Consider the following 22,621-nt stretch of genomic DNA (forward strand, 5'->3'; position numbering starts at 1 on the left):
AGTCCTGATGGGAGACGCTGCCGAAGGTGGTTGAAAACAACAGGGCTAAGGTCCTGTGTGGACTTCTTCAAGTTCCAGATAGGGCTGCTCGATTATGGCAAAAATGATAATCACGATTATTTTCACTGAAATTGAGATCACGATTATTTGACGATATTTATTTAACCCTTTAAGACCTACTATAGAACCAAGTCCACCAGAGCTTATATTATTTTTTTACATGCTGTAGTGCCATTTGTGGGAGCATTTCAAGTTGCTATACATCAATACAACTGTTATAGCCCATATTTTAATAATATGTATGCATTAAGTCCATAGTAATTACATAAATTGCAAAAAAGTGCAATAAACTACAAAAAAAATTGAAAATCGCTTTTGTTTTGTTTACATATATTTCTACTTGGAGAAATTTAAGAGGCTTATCCCTCAAAACTTTAAATACAATAAAGTTGCAAAAAATAGTTTACAACAACAGGAAATTTATTTTGAGTGTCTTCATAGTTTTATTTTGGAGATACAGCAATTTTTATATACTGCAGGAAAAACAAAAAACAATCCTATGATGCAAATTTGCAAAGAAAACAGCAGGTGCATCATTTCACTGTGGGAAGTCTTACGAACAGCTGATGGATCGGCAAAGCGTGTTTCTGGAATATTATGTTTTTGTTCCTGCAAGCGCTTTTTATGCAATTTTTGCAAAGCTTTATGTGGAACGAAACCGTGACCGAGGACAAGCTGATGGCATCAGATGTAAGTACAACTCCTCCGGTTTCATATGCAAAACAAATTATTGCGCTAGCTTACACGGTTCAGGTTCTACAGGGATTTAAAAATAGTTACGCAAAACGGAGCGTGCTGCTCTGACCGGCTTTAAAGGGTTAACAATGACTTTAAAAAAATAATATAAAATAGTGTGCAACACCACTGAAGTTTTTTTTTTTTTAAACTCTCTTTTCAACCAACGGCAGTCACTCTCTCCTCTCCAAATAACTTCTGCTTAGCTTTCCGAGCTTCCCTCGGGTCCTCTTAATCAGCGGTCTCCAACCTTTTTTGCGCCACGGACGGTTTATGCCCGACAATATTTTCACGGACCGGCCTTTAAGGTGTCGCGGATAAATTAGGGAGGGGCTAATAATCGGCTCAGTCATTTTTAATGATCGTTGAAAGCCCAGATCGTAATCGTGATTAAAATTCGATTAATTGAGCAGCCCTAGTTCCAGACAAGCAGTTGCTGGCCATCCAACCAGACAGAGTAGTGGTTATCAGCACAAGACTGCAGTTATCATAGATGTGACAATCCCAGCAGACAGAAAAACAGAGAAGTACCAGGAACTTGAGAAAAAACTGGAGCAGAAGTGGAAGCCAAAGGGCAAAGTGGTGCCTGTGATAATAGCAGCATTAGCAGCTGTAACCCCTAAACTGAAAGAGTGACTTCAGCAGATTCCATCACATCATCCAAAAAAAAAAAAAAAAAAAAAAAACAGTGCAGTCCAGGAAACAGCAAATTTGTGAACCCTCAAACTCCCAGGCCTGATAGAAGACCTGAGCTTGAGAAACACACACATGGCATACAACTAAACCCTGAATTGGGACCTCCTGTATCAATAAATGCGTACATTCTCTGTAAACTTCTAACTTCAGTAATTTTAAATAAAATGATGAATTCCGAAGCTTTACTTAAATTTCTGTACCTACAAGTTTCTTCACTACACGAATAGGCGTTAAGCCAATCGCCTGTTTTCTAACTCGTCTCAGTGCCTCTTACCTAGACCTTAATGTCACTCTTGAATCTTGGCCTAAGATCATTCAGACAGCCAACTGATTCAAACCATTTCCTACTTCTAACAACACAAGAGTACGTCTGCCCAGACATGCCGAGAAATAACACCGTACTGAAAACGGAAACAGGATTTAGAGTTACAATACAACACAAACTTGAGTTTCCAGCAGCATCAATTTTTTCCCCTACAATTTCTTTTCTTTGTCATCTGTCTACACAGTTGAACAGTCACCGGCACACCCACAGACAGACGGATAAAGCAGACGCCATGTAATCCGTGGAATGCAGAGAGACGACATGGATGGTAGGAAGCGTGTTTGTGTGTAGGCAAGGGAGATGACAAGCTGCTGTTGCCACCGCCCCCACCTCATGCTCTTTCATTCACGGGTCAACCTTGAGAAGAATTAACAATTAACAATTTATCTGTTTGCTTTGTCTGACACCTTTCACAGTATTCAGTCACGACTTAAACCGAATCCCCTATCAACCACTGTCATGGTCCTTTAGGGGTTATAATCTACACGGCTCCTAAGAGTGGATGTGGACAATACTATAATGTCATTTGTTGTATCCAGTTCTTCATCTTTCTGATCCACCGTTGTCAAGGTTTTCTAACTGGTGACAATTGGAAAGGTCATCTCAAAGTCCCTGTTGCTAAATGATATAGCAGACTAGCAAAGGGGGCTAGAGAGAGCAATAAGTAGGTGTAGCTATGGCAGCCCTTTTTTGTCTATCTAGGACTAAAAAAAAATCAATGTAACAATTAATAAAACCATAAATTTGGATCAGATCTGACTTTAGGTCAACTAATTTGCATTCACTGGCTAGAGGAAGACAAGACCTTTGGCTTGAAATTCACAACACTGACAGCATGTTTAGTATTCAATTTTATCTTCTGTAATCTCTCACAGGTGGCTGGGCGTGAGGCTAAAAGGTAACGGGGGTAAGAGAGTGTTCTTACGTATAGGTTGCGCAGTGGTGGGGCTTGGCAGCGGGAAGTCCTCTGTGAAGTTCACATTGCACATGTCACTGCCACAGCAGCAGAAGTGGTAAGTCCCATTCTGTATCTGTGGAGGCAAGTTGGTAACCACACAGCGGTCATCTCGGCATGCCTGGTTGTCGCCTAGGTGAGTCCAGCAACCTGAAGAAGGGTAAAAAAAAAAAAATGTTGGAGAAACCCCGCCCAAAAAACGTATTAACCCCTCAGTTTTAAAATAACAGTTATTGAATGTGACAGCACAATTGGGTCAGATATAGTGAAAGTAAAAACTAATTTCAGGGCTCTAGAGTGCGACCAATTTGGTCACAAATGCGACCAAATTTTTCAGTGGTGCGACTAAAAAAAAAAAAATTTGGTTGGACCTGTGCGACCAAATGTTTGGGTAGCAAAAAATAAAAATAAAAATAAAAAAAAATCTGCAACCTTCCCTGTGGTCAACAACAGACACATTTTGCCCCTATTGTGGACTAAACCAATCAGAGCTAGTAAGGGGCGGGACCTCTCTGATTGGCCGTGGTCCAGTTGAAAGTGCAGGTGGAAGTGGGAGGTGAGTAGCTTGAATAAAGCGATATCAATTCATTAAATCCTGAATCGACTTTTAAATATAACTGTGCTTTGCCAGAAACGCCAGATTCTCAGATTAAAGCTCACAAAACCATTTCAACAACAACCAAAAAGCAAATGAGAGCAGGTACAGGGATTCCACACAAAGACGTAAACACAGAGGACCGACGCATCAGAATCAACTTTGTCTTTCTCAGGCGGCCCGTAGACGGACACGCTGTCGGAGCTTAGCGATCCTGATGCGTCCGGTCCGCGCTGTGTTTACGTCTTTTTGCGCTGATTCTGAGCTGCAGATTTTGTCTCTCCAACCAAAATTCGCCGAGCCAGCAGCAAAAGAAGCAGCAAACTGCGCTTCACATTTGATCAATGTCGTCATGAATTTTGCTGTTTTGCTTCCACGACTATTAAAATCACACTTCATGCACAGCTAGCTCTCTCTCTCTATCTCTCTCTGTACTTCAAGAACAGTTTCCCGTCTCCAATCTCTGTTTTCTGTATTATTCATTCACTTATTGCCCACCAGTCTACCGTTGTTTACAGCGCTGTGGCTGCTGTCTTTTTCTTTTCTTTTTTTCACTTAAATGACCCCGGACAAGAAAGCCTATTTTTTCTGTTGTTCAATACTGAAGAAATCTAAACTTTATATGCAGAACATTGTAGAATATTTTTAAGGTTATCTGCTATAAAAAGCCAGACCAGGAAAATCTCCTTCATGTTTTTCTGTGTTTTATTCTCAGTTACTTTCACACAAAGGCATCTGCTGTGATGTTCACAATTCTGATAAATGATCAGAATTATAATATTTCTGACTGTCTGAGGCTAAGTTGAATCGAATCGGGACTTTGAAAACCGGAATCGAATGGATTATAGAAATCAGTGATGATACCCAGCCCTAGTGAGCAGCCTAGGCCCGACAGAAGTGGATGTAGCTGTAATAGGAAAAGAACTATTGCTAACTTTTCTGTTAAGTTAAGGCCTGATCCTTCTGAAATTCATAGCCAGTGCTCTGACACGGTGTCATCAATCTTTGAATGCTGAAAAAGCACAGTGTATTCAGAAAAACACATTATATTATATAAATTATTATAAAATTTGTGTGCGCCTAACTTTTGTGCCGGTACGCCTAACTTTTTAAAGTTGGGCGTACCGGTACGCCCATGGCAAAAAGTTAGTCTAGAGCCCTGAATTTTCCTGTTAAGTTTGACCATTTTATGGACAAACTATGCTTTCACTGTTTCACTAAATAAAAAGCATCTTAAAAACATGATTATAGATAAAAGAAAAACTGTGATTTTATGAAACAGATAACAAAGTTCTGTGTCTATTTCATACTATATACTTTTGACTATGCCCTTGGATGAAGGCATTTGACAATGTGTATGTACAAAGGAGTGCTGAAGTGGACATTCAAAATAGCTCTTTTTGAGTCTATTCTAGGAAACCATTTCAATGTAAAAATTGAGCTTACAGCTCTTTTCAACTCTTTCAGATAACTTGAAACATTCATATGAATTTTCAAGTAGTGTGGTAGAGGTCAGCTTCTGTCACAAAGAATTTTTCCAGCCAAGATTGAGACACAAATGAAATATGCGTAAGGAGCCTTTTATTTCACTTTTTCTTAAATAATATTTAAGTCTAATATGTCACAAAACAGATAAAGATTCAAACATTTGTCTCTCAAACAGACAAACACCCCCAATTATTTAATTTAATATAATGTAAAGGAAAGCAGCAGATTACGACTTTTAAAGGGCCTCCAACAAGAAGATTTCTGCGTATTAACCATTAACATTTTTATTTACATCTTGAGCAAATGATTTGAACGGTTGATGATGACTGAAAAAACAAAAATGGAGGATTTGTAATTTTTCTTACTGCATTCTGGTTAAAATTGTGTCCCAATTTATGGGTTTTTGAAACAATTTATGGAGAAAATGTCTTTAAAATGCAAATGAAAATATTGGGCACTGCATGACATTGAATACTAAAAAATACTGTGACAAATAAGACAATATAAATACAAGTCTCTCAGGCTTGTATTCGACCCACCCTTCTGTCTTCCTTTATGTGTTGTTTGAGGATGTAACCTTTCTGAACATCCAAGCGACAGCTTTATATGTCAACGATGAATTCATTCTTCTCCGCATTTAAAGCATATCGAACACAGATGTTTTGTCTTCTGGTTTTTGTGGCCCTAAATGTAGTCAATGGCTCCATATTGTAGTGACTTATACATTTGCCCACCAAGTGAAGAGTTGCTGGTTTGATTCCAACGACTCGTTGTGACTGTGTCAGGAAGGGAATTAGGCATAAAAACTAAATTAAACATATAAAACTTCCTGCTGTACCAAACCCTTGTAGCAAGTCAGCATTTAAAACTCACAAACAACATATGCTCTCCTCACCTGCATGAGTAAAGCAGGACAGCATGTGTTTTTTTATGCATCCACTACATTAGTGAATCTCCTCTGTGGTTTTCCTGCTTTCCTCTAGCCTGGCAGATCCACGCGTACTTATATGATGCTATATGATGCTAAAAATCAAGTTGTAGGTGTATTATGAGCTGAACTGTTGCTAAGCCACAACGTATGGAGTACTTTCCACACAGACCTATACACAACAATTTTACTGAGTAATTAAAAACTGATGATATTAATTTTCTGTCAGCCCACTACTTTAATAATTACACAGTTTCATGCCGAGAACCTGGAATGATTAAAAATTCAACTGACATATACTAAGATTGATCAAGGATTGGGAAAATAACTAGCACCTGGTTTTCCCACTAGTGACAGCATATTTGTTGCAGTCACAAAGATTGTTTGAGCCAGAAAGGTTCTAAGCTTTTTGGCGACTTTTCACAATCTAACAAACAAACATTGTCACAGTGAAAATACCTTGCTTCACCAGGCGCACTTCTCCTGGAGGAGTTTTCTCCCACAGCCCAAAACAGTGTCTGCCTTTGGCACATCGGATAGTGGTATTCTCTGGGGAGACCCGGCCTTCATCCCCCGCCACTCGTTCCACCTCCCATTGCTGCTGCTGGTCTGTGAAGGCACATTCCCTCACCTCACCCTGCGCCGCTGTGAAGAGATAGAGAGCAAAGATGTATGTTATGTAAAAGAAAAGAAAAAAGAAAATTATTATTTTATATACATTTAGAGAGAGAGATATTTTTGTGTGTGTTTACGTGTGTGTTATAGGAGCTATAGAGGTAGGCACTGGAAAGATCCAAATATATATATTTTAGGGGTGCAACGATATTCGTATCGATATTGAACCGTTCGATACAGTGCTTTCGGTTCGGTACGCATATGTATCGAACAATACAAAATTTGAAATTTATTTTATCAACTTTCCTTCTGACGATGCTGTCTGTGTTGAGCGCTCAGTGAATCTGCGTTCGACTACTCCACCTAGGCTGCACTGTCGAGCGCAGATCCACTGAGCGCTCAACACAGACAGCATCGTCAGAAGGAAGAGTGCAGGGCAAGCTAGCGAGACAGAAGTTAAGCTCTCCTTGCAACATGGCAAATTGAACCTCCCCCACCCTCATTCAGATCTGGCGTTTGGAATTATTTTGGTTTTCATGTGATGTATGACCCTGAAGGTAAGCGCGTCATGGACTAAAGTATGTTGGATGTGCCACGCAATGCTCAATTACACGGGTGGGAATTAGTGTGTTAGCGCAGTTAGCTCGTTAACGTGTTGGCCGTCTAGCCCCATGCACGGGGCGATCAGGGGTAGCTCGTTAACGGAGATTTGCCGTGTTGTGGCGTTAAGGTCATTTCAACGAGATTAACCTGAAAGCACTAGTGGGAACACAACGAATATGACTGCACATTTACGCCGACATCATCCTAGTGCAAAGACAAGTGGAAGCAGACAAAAACAACAAGCAAGCATGCTACAAACTTTACCAGAGTCATTTAGACAGCCGTTAGCACATGATTCTCCTCATGGGGACCTGATATGTTTAATATGCTGCTGAGAATATAGCCCAGAAGAAGCGTATAGTATAGCTTTTATTTTTTGAAAGAGCCATTTCTCTGTAATAAACTCTCTTTTCCAAAGATGAGTGATTCCTCAATCAGATACAGGGCTCGCAATACGGGCTAGCGATTTTTCCAGTCGGGCTACCAAAATCTCTCTCTGCCCTGCCCGTCGGGCTATCGCAGGAAGGAAAAATATATGTCAATGCTTTTGCATTCTTTCGGAAATGTAGCTGGGCAATTATGTCATTGGCATCGGTGAGCCACTGTCAATATGTGACATAATGAAATCCAATTGAATTTGTGCTTGTTTTTTGCTTTCACTTTGCAATCACGTGAACTGTGTATAGAGAGCGACAGCACTGATTGGTGAGTGATGATAATTTGTGCACCAATTCCTCTGACATCGTCTTATTAATCGTTAGCTTACTACGCAAACATGACAAGTGAAATCTCCGGCAGCAAGCTTAAACATGTGAGAGGTTAATCGTGCAGAGAATCGCTGAGCGTTATGTGAGTGCGTGTGTAAAAGCAGCAGGATATATATTTTAGTTCAGCTGAGCCAAATAAGACAGGTCAGGGTGAAGAAGTGACAGCCAAAGAAAAGCTTACCACAAAACAGAAAAGTTATGATGAATCAGACTATAAGGCAAAAAGAAAGTGCAGCTTTATGGTTTCATGGACAAAAGAATTTCTGTGGCTGCGATATGACGAGCTAAATAACCAGGGCTGCACATAAGTGGTCCACAGGTGCGCATTCGCTGTCAAAATAAAAAACGCGCACAAGGGTTAGGGTTAGGGTTAAATTTAAAAACTGACGGCATATTGTTCAATTTGTCTTTTGTAAAAATGGATGCAGAAACTTTGATAAAAATATCTGAGGGAAAAAAAACTGTACTTTTGAGTTAAAATATATATTTATAATTTTAATAAATGACAAATTAAAAAGGCATGAACATTTTTTTGTATCGAAAAAATATCGAACCGAATATATAAAAATGACCGAATATATATATATATATATTCGGTTCTCTGCTTGAGAGAACCAGTTGTCTTTGTGGGAAGACTTTATATGTGTATGTATGTATGTATGTATGTATGTATGTATGTATGTATGTATGTATGTATGTATGTATGTATGTATGTATATATGTGTATATATATATATATATATATATATATATACATACACACATACATACATACACACACACATATACACACACACACACACACACATATAAAGTCTTCCCACAAAGACAACTGGTTCTCTCAAGCAGAAGATTAATACAAATACCAATTTCAACTCTAGCCTGAAGGACATAACACATTCCCATACAGAGGAGTATGTGAGGATTGGAGCTAAAGGGTTCCAAATGGCACCAATTAAAAAACATCAATAAAAAGATGAGTAATAACAGCAGTGTCTAGAAGACCAGAGTTTAAGCAGCTCAGTGTGCATGGTTAAGTTCCAACCTTGTTCCTAAATAATAAAACAATTTTATAGGTCGTATTACATAAAATCAGAATAAACCTTGAATCTAATGTAATATTGTTGATTTTTGTGTAAGAAGTCAGAAAGTGTCCGTTCTCCTTTTTTCGTGTGCAGTGAATGTCTGGAAAACTGTGTGCTATGCCAGCAAGAAATGTGTGCACAGGATGCTTCCGTGGGTAATTTCAGATAAGGGAGATATAATATGCTACTTAGTTTCCTTTACTCCCAGCTCCTCCCTTTCCTGCATCTGAGGGTGTGGGGGGCTGAAAACTGTTTAAAGGGGCGGACAAAGGAAAGTGGCTGTGCTCAGTCCAAGGTCAAGCTAGCTTGTGTGGGCAGAGGGTGACATGATGGAGTGGTAGCTCTGCTGGGCATGAAGCCAACTCTCCTCCGCTGCTCCCATCATCTGATAAAGCTATCAACCCTGGTCTACTGTGGGCCTCGGCGACCCTCAACCTGTGGGCTCCTCACTGCCTTCTGTTCTGTGGGTTGCATGCTTTGTAAAGTGGGAAAGGAGTTCAAACTCACAGTTATAACTATGTTGAAGAATTTTCATTTTCATGAGGAAATGGCTGACGGCTCTGCCGGGGTTAGCCGGTAAAATTCTAGCAGGGTGTTGCATTCTGATTACTAAATAGTACACACACTAACATCTTATCATACATACGGCTTCATATTGTTTCTATTCCACCAAGCTAAAATATGACAAATAAATGCTGCACGGTTGACAATGGGCACAGAAAGTCTTCTGATGCAGCTGTATTTTCATTTTTCTTTACTTTGAAGATTTGAAAAATAACTGATCTCTCTAGTCACATTTTTTCTTATTGAATAACGTCGGTGAAATCTCAGTGTCTGAATAGAGCTTTTGTGCGTTTCTTACATTTTCTCCCTGTTGAAAACATTTTGCAATTCCAAGGTGTTTTGATATTGAAAGAGACAGACAAACACTTTTTCTGACCAAGAACTTGGAAATCAGGTATACTATTTAAAATACTTTTTTAGAAAGGATCATCAATACAAAACACTTCAAAATAACTTCTATAAAAGACTGTTCTACTGTTCATGGCAAAAGAAATGATCCTGCCCAACATTTGTTCCAACGGTGAGTCAGCAAACTTTTTGCCAAAACCTCCACTTCAAGCATGATTGTTCAATTGCAGCACAGCCCCCACGACTAACTTTGGTAGCTATTTGAAGCGTTGAATTTATCCACATGTTGCAGCAGAAAGTACCGAGAGCAGCATGTTAGGAGGAAGGCAGCAGCTCCAGTGCTTCATCATCACATCCTGCAAAGGATGCGCTCAGAAACAGTATTAAACCGTAGGTCACCCACATTTAAGCAGTGTATTTTTATGCTACAGGCTTTCTTTTCGAGAGTACGGCATGACTGAAACATAACCATTGTGAAATCTTTTGACAAAACTGATTAGTATGGGCTGTGTAGTCATGCCATACCCAGTATTGTGAACACATGGATAGCAGAGAACCTCCCAGCTTCTCACTGGGACTCCTCTGACCGTAATTTAATTTGAAAACAACAGCTATTATTGCACCTCTTCACTGTCTTTTACTCATATCTCACACCACTTTTGTTTATAAATACAAGATTGCTGTCCACCATATGCATATGATGATGTATTTTCAACCTCTTATTTATCATTTATAATTTTCGTTGGCCTTTTCCCTTTTATCATTTAATAGCCACTTCTAAAAAGGCGGAAGGGAAGGCTAAACATGTATAGATTTAATCAGCAATCATCTTTTCTTTTGTCATTTTCTATCATTTGTCAGCACTCAAATTCAGCAATAAGACTGGTATAGATGGTGGAAGTCAGAACAACTCTAGTACAAAGAGGAGAAACATAAAGGGACAACAGAAGGAAGTGCAGAGCCTGTGACAACACCCACAAACAGTTAAACACTCTTGTATGCCTGGCTTGGTAGAAATAAAATAAAAATAGTAGTGCATACAAAAATTATTTAGTAATACTTCTATTAGTATTTAAAGTCATGACATGAACCCTTTTCATAAAGCTTAATCTACAAGAGCGTTGAGGTATAAAAACAAATAAAAGCCCTCATCCTGTCAAGCAACGTGCCCACAGTCCCCAAACCCTTCACTCCCACCCAATCTAAACACATGATTGCCTGTCTGGCTAAAATATCATTATACCACACTGACTGACCTGCAACACATTGAATAGTTCCATTCTGTTTGTGTGGCTGCACATAACAAGCGTGCACAAGATTAACAGAGAACACGGGTCACACGGCAACTTCTTTAGCATCTACTCACATCTAAATCTTTACAGGAAAAGACATTCATTGTCTGAAATGTATTTATTGAATTTAGTAGCTCAATATACAAAAGTAGACTGAGAAGGAAGACAGTGGAGCATGGAATGAAGCCAAGTGACCCAGGCTTTACTCATTTGCAGTCTGAGCCATGGGAACAGTCCAGTAATCACTTTTCATTGGATTGCCTGCAACTCTACTTGACTTGGGTTCTGTGTTTTTTCCTTCTCCATTTATGATTGGTCATGGAAGGCTCTGTACCTGGGTGCTGTGGGTCAGATGCAGGCAAGGCCAGTGGACCGAGGAGGAGAGAGGGGAGGAGAGAGGGGGTAGTCATATCAGAAGGCTTCAGAGTACTTTACTGCTCTGTGCCTCTTCATTGGATGGTGGCGGGCACTGCTGAGTGTTTACCCATGGCCCAGTTATTTGCTAATCTCTCTCCACCTCCCCCAGCTGGCCTTCAGTGCACCCTCCCACTCCTGTGGACTACCCCCTTCCCCTACTAAAAAAACAACAGCGATCTAATCTGGCTCTCTCTCCCTCTCTCAGTGCTGCCAAGGCCCATAGCACCAATGCAAGAGACGGCAGTCTGAGACTTGATTAAAAGTCACCCAGTGCATGGATGTGTTGGCTGTTTTTTCTCCACACATTCAAGATTAGAGACACAGGGTGGAAAAGGAAAGGAGGGAAAAAAACAGAGCAGGGCTTTTTGACTAAAGGCTGAAATGTGCTTGGTGCATCATGCACACACCATCATCTCTGCTGGCACGCGATCACGGTCTACTCCAGGATGCGAGATGTGCTCTCTTGCTTTGCTTTTTATGTGGAGCTGAAAGTATGCTGCACATAGAAATTTTAAACAGAGCTGATTCTGACTCAAACAAATATATTCCAACACCTGTACTACTAAAACACACTCATTTCCTTCTAGTGTTTACGTTTTCATTTCACATCTCAACACAACACAAATATGTTGAAAATGCAGAGGGGCATTATCTTTGCCCAGGAGCACGGTGTTTTCAGTGTCACAAGAGCTCAAGCTGCTGCACGCCGACAGCCATTAAAACACTAGTGTCTCTAAATTATATTGTTATTTGGGTGCATGCTTGCTGCTGAAGTACGATGGACAGGAATTTAAGGTATTTTCTGACACTCCCAATTTTTCAAGTCCCCTGGCTGAGTTTTAAGATGCTGGAGATGTGGGGTGAGGAGAGTGGGCTTTAATCTGTCCCATCTGTTGCCTCAGGGACTGCCCCCCCCCAAAAAACAAAAAAAACAAAAAACCAAACCACCACTCAGTCTGTATCTGTCTGGGTCTGGTACAGTTATGCTAATCCTGTGGCTTGTACTGCCCCTCAAAGCTTAAAGGCCTTCGTTACAGACCACCATGTATTTATACTAAAACCCAACCCCCCACCCTCTTTCTATATTTAAAACTTTCTCAAATATTTCATGAAAACACAGATGAGAACTAGACCGAAGAGGTGTTTATTATCATTTTGCGAGTATAGGATAATCTCAGATTTATGGATAAGCTCTCATTTTAGGCTGTGTCTGAATTTAGTCTGTGTTTATAACACATATTTTCTCGTTGAATAAATGAACAAGTACAGGCTTGACGGGCTACATAATAGCTTGACTGGTTGATTTCCCCTACACATCCACCCACTCTACCAGAGGACTGTGGCTGTCTGATATGGTGGATTTTTCACCTGTTCTCTAAGATTTAACACGTGCTGTAATGTTCTGCACAACTAAAATCTCAGCTCAATAAAAAGATCTGAAACAATTAGGTCACAGAAAGAATGGAAGCCAATGACTCTGGTAGTTAATTTATTATGCTGCTACCATGCAAAGAGCGGACAGTCATCGCTAGTTTAAGCTACAATAAGTCATATTTTCTGCCATTTTGAAATATATTTGGTACTGTATTTTAAAGTGGTTTGAACTCAGGGCTGATAAAGAATGTTATATGCATATGTTCTTGGTTTCCTGAGTTGCCCTTTACTGTGATTCGCATCAGTGCTGTACCAGCTAAATGGTATTGTGAAAACTAGTTTAGAAACTACAAAAGTTTTTTTTTGTTTTTCCCAGCGGCATCAATTATTCCTATCAACACTGTTTTGCAGAGAGGTGGTCTCTGGTTAGCGCTGGGTAGCTAGCAGAGATGTTCCAAATGTAAGTAGCAAAGAAAGTATCACAGTAAAGTAAAACACTAGATTCCTCTCTACTCAAGTTGGAACAGCATAACTGATCCTCCTCTATGATGACAAGCATTCCCAGTGTCCTACTTACAACTAAAATGTTTGAATAACACACTTCTAGAGAATCCTTAGGCTAAGCTAAGGTTGTCATCAAGAGGCCTGCTACCACAGCCAATGCTACAATCTATCTCTACAAATCAAATTAGGGCTGCTCGATTATGGCAAAAATGATAATCACGATTATTTTCACTAAAATTGAGATCTCGATTATTTGACGATATTTATTTAACCCTTTAAGACCTACTATAGAACCAAGTCCGCCAGAGCTTATATTATTTTTTTACATGTTGTAGTGCCATTTGTGGGAGCATTTCAAGTTGCTATACAACTGTTATAGCCCATATTTTAATAATATGTATGCATTAAGTCCATAGTAACTACATTAATTGCAAAAAAGTGCAATAAACTACAAAAAAATTGAAAATCGTTTTTGTTTTTTTTTACATATATTTCTACTTGGAGAAATTTAAGAGGTTTATCCCTCAAAACTTTAAATACAAAAAAGTTGCAAAAAATAGTTTACAACAACAGGAAATTTATTTTGAGTGTCTTCATAGTTTTATTTTGGAGATACACCAATTTTTATATACTGCAGGAAAAACGAAAAAACAATCCTATGATGCAAATTTGCTAAGAAAACAGCATGTGCATCAAAATAAACTATTTCCAGCAGTGCAATTCGAGTTCTAAGCATCCCAGAAACTATTCAGTAAAGTCTAACATGACCAGTATAGGTTTTTAAGGCCTACAAGTAAAAAACTACATTTTCCGCGAAAATGACGTCACTTCCGGTTTCGGGCAGGAAATGGCGGACATGCGATCGTTCGCGCTGACGTCTGTTTCACTGTGGGAAGTCTTACGAACAGCTGATCGGATCGGCAAAGCGTGTTTCTGGAATATTATGTTTTTGTTCCTGCAAGCGCTTTTTATGCAATTTTTGCAAAGCTTTATGTGGAACGAAACCGTGACCGAGGACAAGCTGATGGCATAAGATGTAAGTTTCATATGCAAAAAAAATTATTGCGCTAGCTTACATGGTTCCGGTTCTACAGGGATTTAAAAATAGTTATGCAAAACGGAGCATGCTGCTTTGACCGGCTTTAAAGGGTTAACAATGACTTTAAAAAATAATATAAAATAGTGTGCAACACCACTGAAGTTTTTTTTAACCTCTCTTTTCAACCAAAAGGCAGTCACTCTCTCCTCTCCAAATAACTTCTGCTTAGCTTTCCGAGTTTCCCTCGGGTCCTCTTAATCAGCGGTCTCCAACCTTTTTTGCGCCACGGACCGGTTTATGCCCGACAATATTTTCACGGACCGGCCTTTAAGGTGTCGCGGATAAATTAGGGAGGGGCTAATAATCGGCTCAGTCCTTTTTAATGATCGTTGAAAGCCCAGATCGTAATCGTGATTAAAATTCGATTAATTGAGCAGCCCTAAATCAAATAATTGGCTATAAATCAAGTGACTAATAGCTTAGGACTAGCTAATGTCCTTTGTTATCCTAGGGGCTAAAGGTAGCAAGATAATACCCAATAACAGTAGTTGGAAAACAATTCAACTAATATATTTAAGACATACTCTTTAGTTGAAAAAAATAAAATAAATAAAGGAAGACGAAAAAAATAATAAAGAAGTGGAAACAACACTCAATCTCACAGTAAATAAAGGTAAGTTATGATACCATCGCTGTCATTTGTATTATCTGGGGGGGTTTTCATGTAAGAAGAGGCAGTGCACATGAATGACTACGACCGCTTAAGCCATCATGTGACAGGCTTTGTCTATAGTCCCAGCCAGGTAACTTCATTAACTTTTTACCCCACAAAAATGCTGAATGCTTGTTGGAAATGTAAAGAATGTTTCATACTTTTGAATTTTCGACTTAAAAAAATTAAGGTAATCACATTTTTTCAATTATCCATCAGGTTAATTAATACTGTTAAACTCTGCCATCAATAATACAGCAACCATGCTTTGGAAAGTGTGATATTTCATATAAAAATAAAAATAAAAAGTCAAGGTGAACAAAATCAAGATTTTATACAGGTTTTAAAACATTACTACCAGCTGAATTCCAATATTAATCCAATATCAGGTGCTTTATCTGATCACCTGGCCTGCTTCATTTCTGCTGCCTTTTTCCCTTACTTTTGTTAAATGCACATCTGGTCTAACTTCCTACCAAATGTTAATTTTAAGTAGGGCTGCTCAATTAATCGAATTTTAATCACGATTACGATCTGGGCTTTCAACGATCATTAAAAATGACTGAGCCGATTATTAGCCCCTCCCTAATTTATCCGCGACACCTTAAAGGCCGGTCCGTGAAAATATTGTCGGGCATAAACCGGTCCGTGGCGCAAAAAAGGTTGGAGACCGCTGATTAAGAGGACCCGAGGGAAACTCGGAAAGCTAAGCAGAAGTTATTTGGAGAGGAGAGAGTGACTGCCTTTTGGTTGAAAAGAGAGGTTAAAAAAAACTTCAGTGGTGTTGCACACTATTTTATATTATTTTTTAAAGTCATTGTTAACCCTTTAAAGCCGGTCAAAGCAGCATGCTCCGTTTTGCGTAACTATTTTTAAATCCCTGTAGAACCGGAACCATGTAAGCTAGCGCAATAATTTTTTTTGCATATGAAACTTACATCTTATGCCATCAGCTTGTCCTCGGTCACGGTTTCGTTCCACATATAGCTTTGCAAAAATTGCATAAAAAGCGCTTGCAGGAACAAAAACATAATATTCCAGAAACACGCTTTGCCGTTCCTATCAGCTGTTCGTAACACTTCCCACAGTGAAATGATGCACCTGCTGTTTTCTTTGCAAATTTGCATCATAGGATTGTTTTTTGTTTTTCCTGCAGTATATAAAAATTGCTGTATCTCCGAAATAAAACTATGAAGACACTCAAAATAAATTTCCTGTGGTGGGAAACTATTTTTTGCAACTTTATTGTATTTAAAGTTTTGAGGGATAAACCTCTTAAATTTCTCCAAGTAGAAATATATGTAAACAAAACAAAAGCGATTTTCAATTTTTTTTGTAGTTTATTGCACTTTTTTGCAATTTATGTAATTACTATGGACTTAATGCTTACATATTATTAAAATATGGGCTATAACAGTTGTATTGATGTATAGCAACTTGAAATGCTCCCACAAATGGCACTACAGCATGTAAAAAAATAATATAAGCTCTGGTGGACTTGGTTCTATAGTAGGTCTTAAAGGGTTAAATAAATATCGTCAAATAATCGTGATCTCAATTTCAGTGAAAATAATCGTGATTATCATTTTTGCCATAATCGAGCAGCCCTAATTTTAAGGAACATAATAACTGCACTTCATTCTGTTGCAGCTATCACTGTAAGTCAATGTGGACATGAGGAATACTGACGTCTGAGGATTTAAAACCTACAAAGAGGAGGATACACATTTGCAGCAAATTCCACATAAGTGGCAGTTAACAGATTGCCTTCTTTTTAAACCTTCTGTTCATGTAAGTACGCACGAACCCAAGCAGAACTGTTAATCCACACACTGAACAACACTTTTTGCACACTCTAGATGTATTGTCTGCACTGGTCAAGGAAAATGCCTCGTACTAATCATAGGCTGTCACTCTGAGTTACCATCTCAAGGTTGCACCTTTTGTTTTCTAAAGCATCCGCTAATTTCTCCTTTTTGCCAAATCGGAAGCATGTTAAACACTGCTCTATTGTATCTCTTGCTGCTTTTACCTCCGCCCAGAACTTAAACCAGTGGTACTGGAAGAGAGACACATTGATTTTTTTCAGCTAATAGAGTACAACGCTGGCTGTATTAGAGATCAAATGACCTCCCACCTCCTGCCCATTCCAGCATCCATTGGTCTGTTTCTATCTGCAGTCAGTATCACATCTTAAAAAATAATGACGAGGACCAACCAAAATATCATGGAATCAAAGTGAGGCCAGTGCTTTTCTCCAGCCTAAGCTTTTAATTTGCACTGTTCCAGTTATGTAAATATTATTTCTGCTTCTACGTGGCTGATATTTTAGCATTTCATGAGTGACTGTCCTCCTGTTTACTATCCTTCTGCTTCTCAGGATGTACGGCATCACATCCTGAGAGCTTAATGCACACTCAGCAGTGTAGGGTGAGGGCCAAAGTGGACACAGCTTGGTAATTTGAGCTTGTGGGCTTTGGGTAATTTTTTCACACTGCTGACACTGAGTAAAGACAGTTAAATCATTCCTAAAGCTTGGTTTGATTATATTAGTGTGCATCATAATAAGCCACTATTTGGATTACTAATTCTCCCAAAAAGCTTTCAACGAACAAAAGATAAGCAGAAACTATTTTTGAGAACATTTAACTGTCCTAAAAATATTTGATAGGTGCAGCCTGTAACTCAGGGAAAGTACTCTCTGTGCCATCTTCGCCACCTCTCTGCCACCAAGACAAATTCCTCAAATTTTATTGAGAGTGATATTTAAATAATTCTGATCCATCCTCTTCTACATGTTTTCCAACCAAACTTGCATTTTAAAAGAATGAGCAAATCAAAGGATCCACAGCAGTTTACACCTGGCTAAAAGAATTCCATGGCCTACAATGTGGGCCAGGACGCACATCTAACAACCACACCACAGTCCAACAGGAGTCTGTAATCTTGAGCCACTAACTTCACTTTCTGTTGAGCCACTGATGTGGCCAAGCTGACAGATTCAAGAGACCTGCCGTGGCCTTGCAAGGCTAGAGAGGGGCGACCAGGCTAGGGAACAGTAGGTCTGTCAACGCCACAGTATGGGGCCCTCGAGACAATGTCTTTAGGTTTGGGCAAGCGGAGCAAATGAGCAGGCCTTTTATTCTATAGTATATTGGTGCTACTATAATCCTCTTTGGACCCCCAAATCTCCAGCTTACCTGGTAGAAGACTAAGTTTTTGGCTGTGGTGAAAAATTTTTATATTTTTAAATTGTCACACAGGTTTTCAGCATGAATATGCTACAACTTAGGCCTTACTTGGAAAGAATTCTCTGTAAATAAAAGCCCTGTTACAAAGAAAGCCTGTGGTCGCACTGCAGGTATGGTGTGCAAGTTTCTGCCATGTTTGAAACGGTTTCTACATGACATATTGGAGCAGCAGGCATACACCTACACCCACATCCACATACTGACGAGTCACCATGGACAGTCAGCGAAAGGACGACCCAGGCCAAGCTGCAAACAGGTTAAACACATGGCAGCAGAGGGAATTCAGACATGAACAGAGGTAACAGAAAAGTCATGAAAAGGGGACAACAGGAGGAGGAAGAAAAAAAAAAAAAAGCAAAAAAAAAAAAGCAAGACGTTTAGTCAGAGAGATGACTAACACTTCTGCCAGATATACAGCCCTGTGCTGCTTCTCATCTTTATCGTTCCAAGGATGACCTCAAGATCGGTGCACCGGGATGTGTCTGCTTTGCATTCATAAAGCAACAGCATAGAGAGCAAGCAGTTTGTCTTCTTTCTCTCTGACTGCTGTCCTAATTAATTTTGCACAGTCCAACGATTTGGATTTATTGGTCGTTTACACCACACATACACACATAAGCGTCAATTAATTGCCCTTGTGTTGATTACTGAAGTAATATGTCAATCTTCTGACAGTCGGCGCAAGTAAGCCACACTCATGAAGGTAAAGTATTAATTAAATATCAAATGACATCACCACAATTTACATTTTGCTTTTTGTTTGTCTTCTTTTTTTAAAGCACCTCTGTAAATGATTTTAGCCACAACCTGAAAGGCTCTCTCTTCAAGAAATGTTTGTCTATTGAATCATGCTTTTTCTCCACTAGATAGGTACAAACCCGAGTCAATAGGTCTCACAATAGGTTAAAAAAGCAGACTTCAATGTCATGTTATAAAACCACCTTGTCTGTTAAATACACATCTAAATGCAAATAGGGCACCATCCGCAGGCAGCTTTAAAATATGAACACAGTCACACAGTGTATTCCAATTTTGCTAAATGCATTCTTATACTTTCCTATGCAACAGCAGTTTTAAATGTGGGTTTCTGATAATAACCTGTCTATGAATGGATGGAGGAGCCTAGGCAATAACACACACTCACAGAAATAATAATACATTATTAAGAAGCACACACATTCACACCCACGCACTGGGATGGGCAAACCAGGCAACACAAACCCCCCTATTTTCAAACATGGTGCCAGAGCCTGAGCACAATCTTGAACTTCACCAAAAGCACCCATCTTTTAAAATACCTTCCCACACATTCCACCTGCTCCCTCTTCTCTCCTCCTTTCCCTGCATACACTGCTCCACTATCTCTGTGCAGCTCTGCTACTATCTTATCACACTCAAGGTCTCACAGAAGCCTGGCTTCAGCCCAAAGTCTTGAACAGGGGGCACAACTTGGCAGACAATGGCTGCAGTATGTTTGGCAGTGTTTTTCTAAGCACTTTTGTACACCCAATGATTAAAATAAGCAAGGGGTGAATTTGCTGCTGTGTTTAAGAGAAGATATCTATGATGTTTTATTACATTCAATGATATGAGTGATATAGAAGACTCCAGAAAAGACCTAACCAGACAAGATGCGGGGGAAGAAAAAACAAACAGATGAGGCAGACGCACACAAACACAGGGAGCAACAAATGTCTTTCGGATTTTTTTAACCACAGCCAAAACACACACACACACAAATAAATAAATACAATTAACAAAAAACGAAAATCGTTTTATATTCAAACATCTGCACCATGGCGAAGGTATAGAAAGAAGCAGAAACCAACAGGAAAGCATTAAATATTAATGAGGAGCACATTTTCTCTCAAACCAAAAATCAATTTACCAGTAACACACTCACCAGCCACTGAAGTCAGGAAAATCGCCAAGCAAATTCCAAATTCAGCCAGCGACTTTATCGTGATTCGGCCCACAGCCATGACAGTCTTGACTGACTTTGGTCTCGTAGTTAGAGGTCCACCGAGTTTTCTTTTTACTTCTTCTGTAGTTCCCACTTTGTTTTCAGACCCTCTCCCTCACGTCATAACTTGAACTACTCTCACGGACATGGAATAATACATCGAGCAATTGTGCAAAAAAGTAACGCTGTTAGGTTGGGGTCGGTGATTTGTTCACGATCGTTAGGTGCAAATGAAAGTTAAGTTAGTCCCGTTTCCGACCCCAGCACAGCCTGGACAGACGAGCCGAGCGGCTAACTTGTTTGGCGGATCTGCCATCCACAACTAGCCAGCGAGGAACGTCCATATCTGCTAGCTAACATGCTAGCTGCCAGGGGTTACTGTCTGGTACTACAAAACTTAGGCAAAGAGGGTAAATACCACGAAAAATCAGGCACTCAGTTCTTTCGTCTAGATTTCAAACCATTCTCAGCTTTAACCCTTTATAAAAATGTCCAGTCGTCGACACTTACAGCTGTAAATTCGGCATTTAAAGATTAGCCACTTAGCCCGGATAGGTCGCAAGCTGACTGCTAACCGACGCTAGCTTAATTCCAAGCCAGTTACTTCTCTGTCCCGTCTCATTTCTCGCGCTTCCTTGCAGAAGAAAACCAAATTCATAAATCAGTGGCGCCTATACTGAGCTTTTCTGGTGTGCGGTACACCGCGACTACTCCTCCGGCGCTGACAGATGGCGGCGGGAGGAGATGGATATCTCTCGTTCTGAACAGGGCGGCTGGGAACGCCTCGTTTGCAGGCTTGTCTGGACCGCTCGTCTCCGGTATCAGGTTGCTGTGGGTTGGTGTTGGGGGTGGAGGACAGAATTCCACCGCGGGAGGGGTGAGCCAGCGCCACTGTGCTGCAGACTATGGATACAACACCCTGAATCATGTGCTGCATTCAGGCTATCGATGGAACTGTCGAAACGTTAATTACTGTAAACACCGGCCTGACGTTAACATCTTATACCTCGAAAAATAGTCGCCAATGTTATACGCCAACGTTATAACACGGTTATAGTACAAAGCGATAGGTATTGATAAAAACAAATAAATAACTGCTGTTTGTTAAAAGATGATAACAATCAAACATGCTCAAATATAACGTAAAAGTAAAGTAAAATTTTATTTATATAGCACCTCTCAAGATAAAAATCACAAAGTGCTTCACAGAAACTAAAACCTAAAAATAAAAATCAACCAAAAGCAAGTTTAAAAAGATGAGTTTTTAGCTGTTTTTTAAAAGCGACCACGGAGTCCACAGATCTCAGGCTCAAAGGGAGAGAGTTCCACAATCCGGGGGCCAGTTACAAAAGCTTTGTCGCCTCTTGTTTTCAGCCTCGTGTGTTGGACAACCAGCAAGCCCTGGTCACATGACCTCAGGGACCTGCTGGGAATGTATGGATGTAAAAGTTCACTTATATATGTTGGTGCTTGTCTATGCAGAGCCCTGAAAGTCAAGGTCAAAACCTTAAAGTGGATTCTGAATTTAACGGGGAGCCAGTGCAGCTGAATCAGCAGGGGTGTGACATGGGAGTACTTGGTCAGAAGCTCTGCAGCAGCATTCTGAACAACTTGCAGATGCTCCAAAGAGGCATTACATAAACAAGTAAACAAAGAATTACAATAATCCAGACGAGATGAAACAAATGCATGAATGGCAACTTCCAATTCGGAGCGCGATACAATGGGACTCAGCTTAGCAATGTTTCTCAAGTGATAAAAACAGGAGCGAACCAGAGATTTTACATGGGCATCCAAAGTCAGAGCTGAGTCAATAATAACACCAAGGTTCCTGATAGACGGTTTGGCAAATGTAGCAAGTTGGACCCAAGTTTTCCATAACACTAGGTACAAAATTTTTAGGAGCACAAACAAGGACTTCAGTCTTCTCCTCATTTAGTTGAAGACAGTTTCCAGCCATCCAACCTCTAATGCACTTATGCAAAATCTGTAGCTTGGAAACATCATGGGGCTTAAAGGAGATATATAACTGAATATCATCTGCATAGCAGTGATACGAAATCTCAATAAGTGTTGAAGAGGAAGTAAATACAGCAAGAACAATAAAGGCCCCAAAACTGAACCTTGCGGCACACCATAGGCAAGAAAAGTAGAAGAGGAACTGTACTTACAGGTAGCCACAGAAAAGGATCATTCATGCAAATAGGATTCAAACCAGTCCAAAGCAGCCCCTGATATACCCACCCAGTGTCTCAGCCTATCTAGCAGAATATGATGTTCCACAGTATCAAAGGTAGAAGTCAGG

At 39.8% G+C, this 22,621-nt stretch overlaps 1 protein-coding gene across 1 annotated transcript in view; it reads right to left on the bottom strand.

Moving 5' to 3' along the window:
• LOC101485979 (bone morphogenetic protein receptor type-2) overlaps positions 1–21,152 on the bottom strand; it is a 42,362-nt gene extending 21,210 nt beyond the window's left edge. Inside the window, exons 1-3 of the mRNA XM_004570437.4 lie at positions 20,257–21,152; positions 6,242–6,427; positions 2,742–2,921 (exon numbers count right to left, since the gene is read on the bottom strand). Of these exons, the coding sequence (XP_004570494.2) occupies positions 2,742–2,921; positions 6,242–6,427; positions 20,257–20,335 (445 nt within the window). The 5' untranslated portion in view covers positions 20,336–21,152. The remainder of the gene's footprint in view (positions 1–2,741; positions 2,922–6,241; positions 6,428–20,256) is intronic.
• Between the last annotated feature and the right edge of the window lie 1,469 nt (positions 21,153–22,621).

This window comes from Maylandia zebra, linkage group LG23, assembly GCF_041146795.1.
Source record: "Maylandia zebra isolate NMK-2024a linkage group LG23, Mzebra_GT3a, whole genome shotgun sequence".
Lineage (NCBI taxonomy): Eukaryota > Metazoa > Chordata > Actinopteri > Cichliformes > Cichlidae > Maylandia > Maylandia zebra.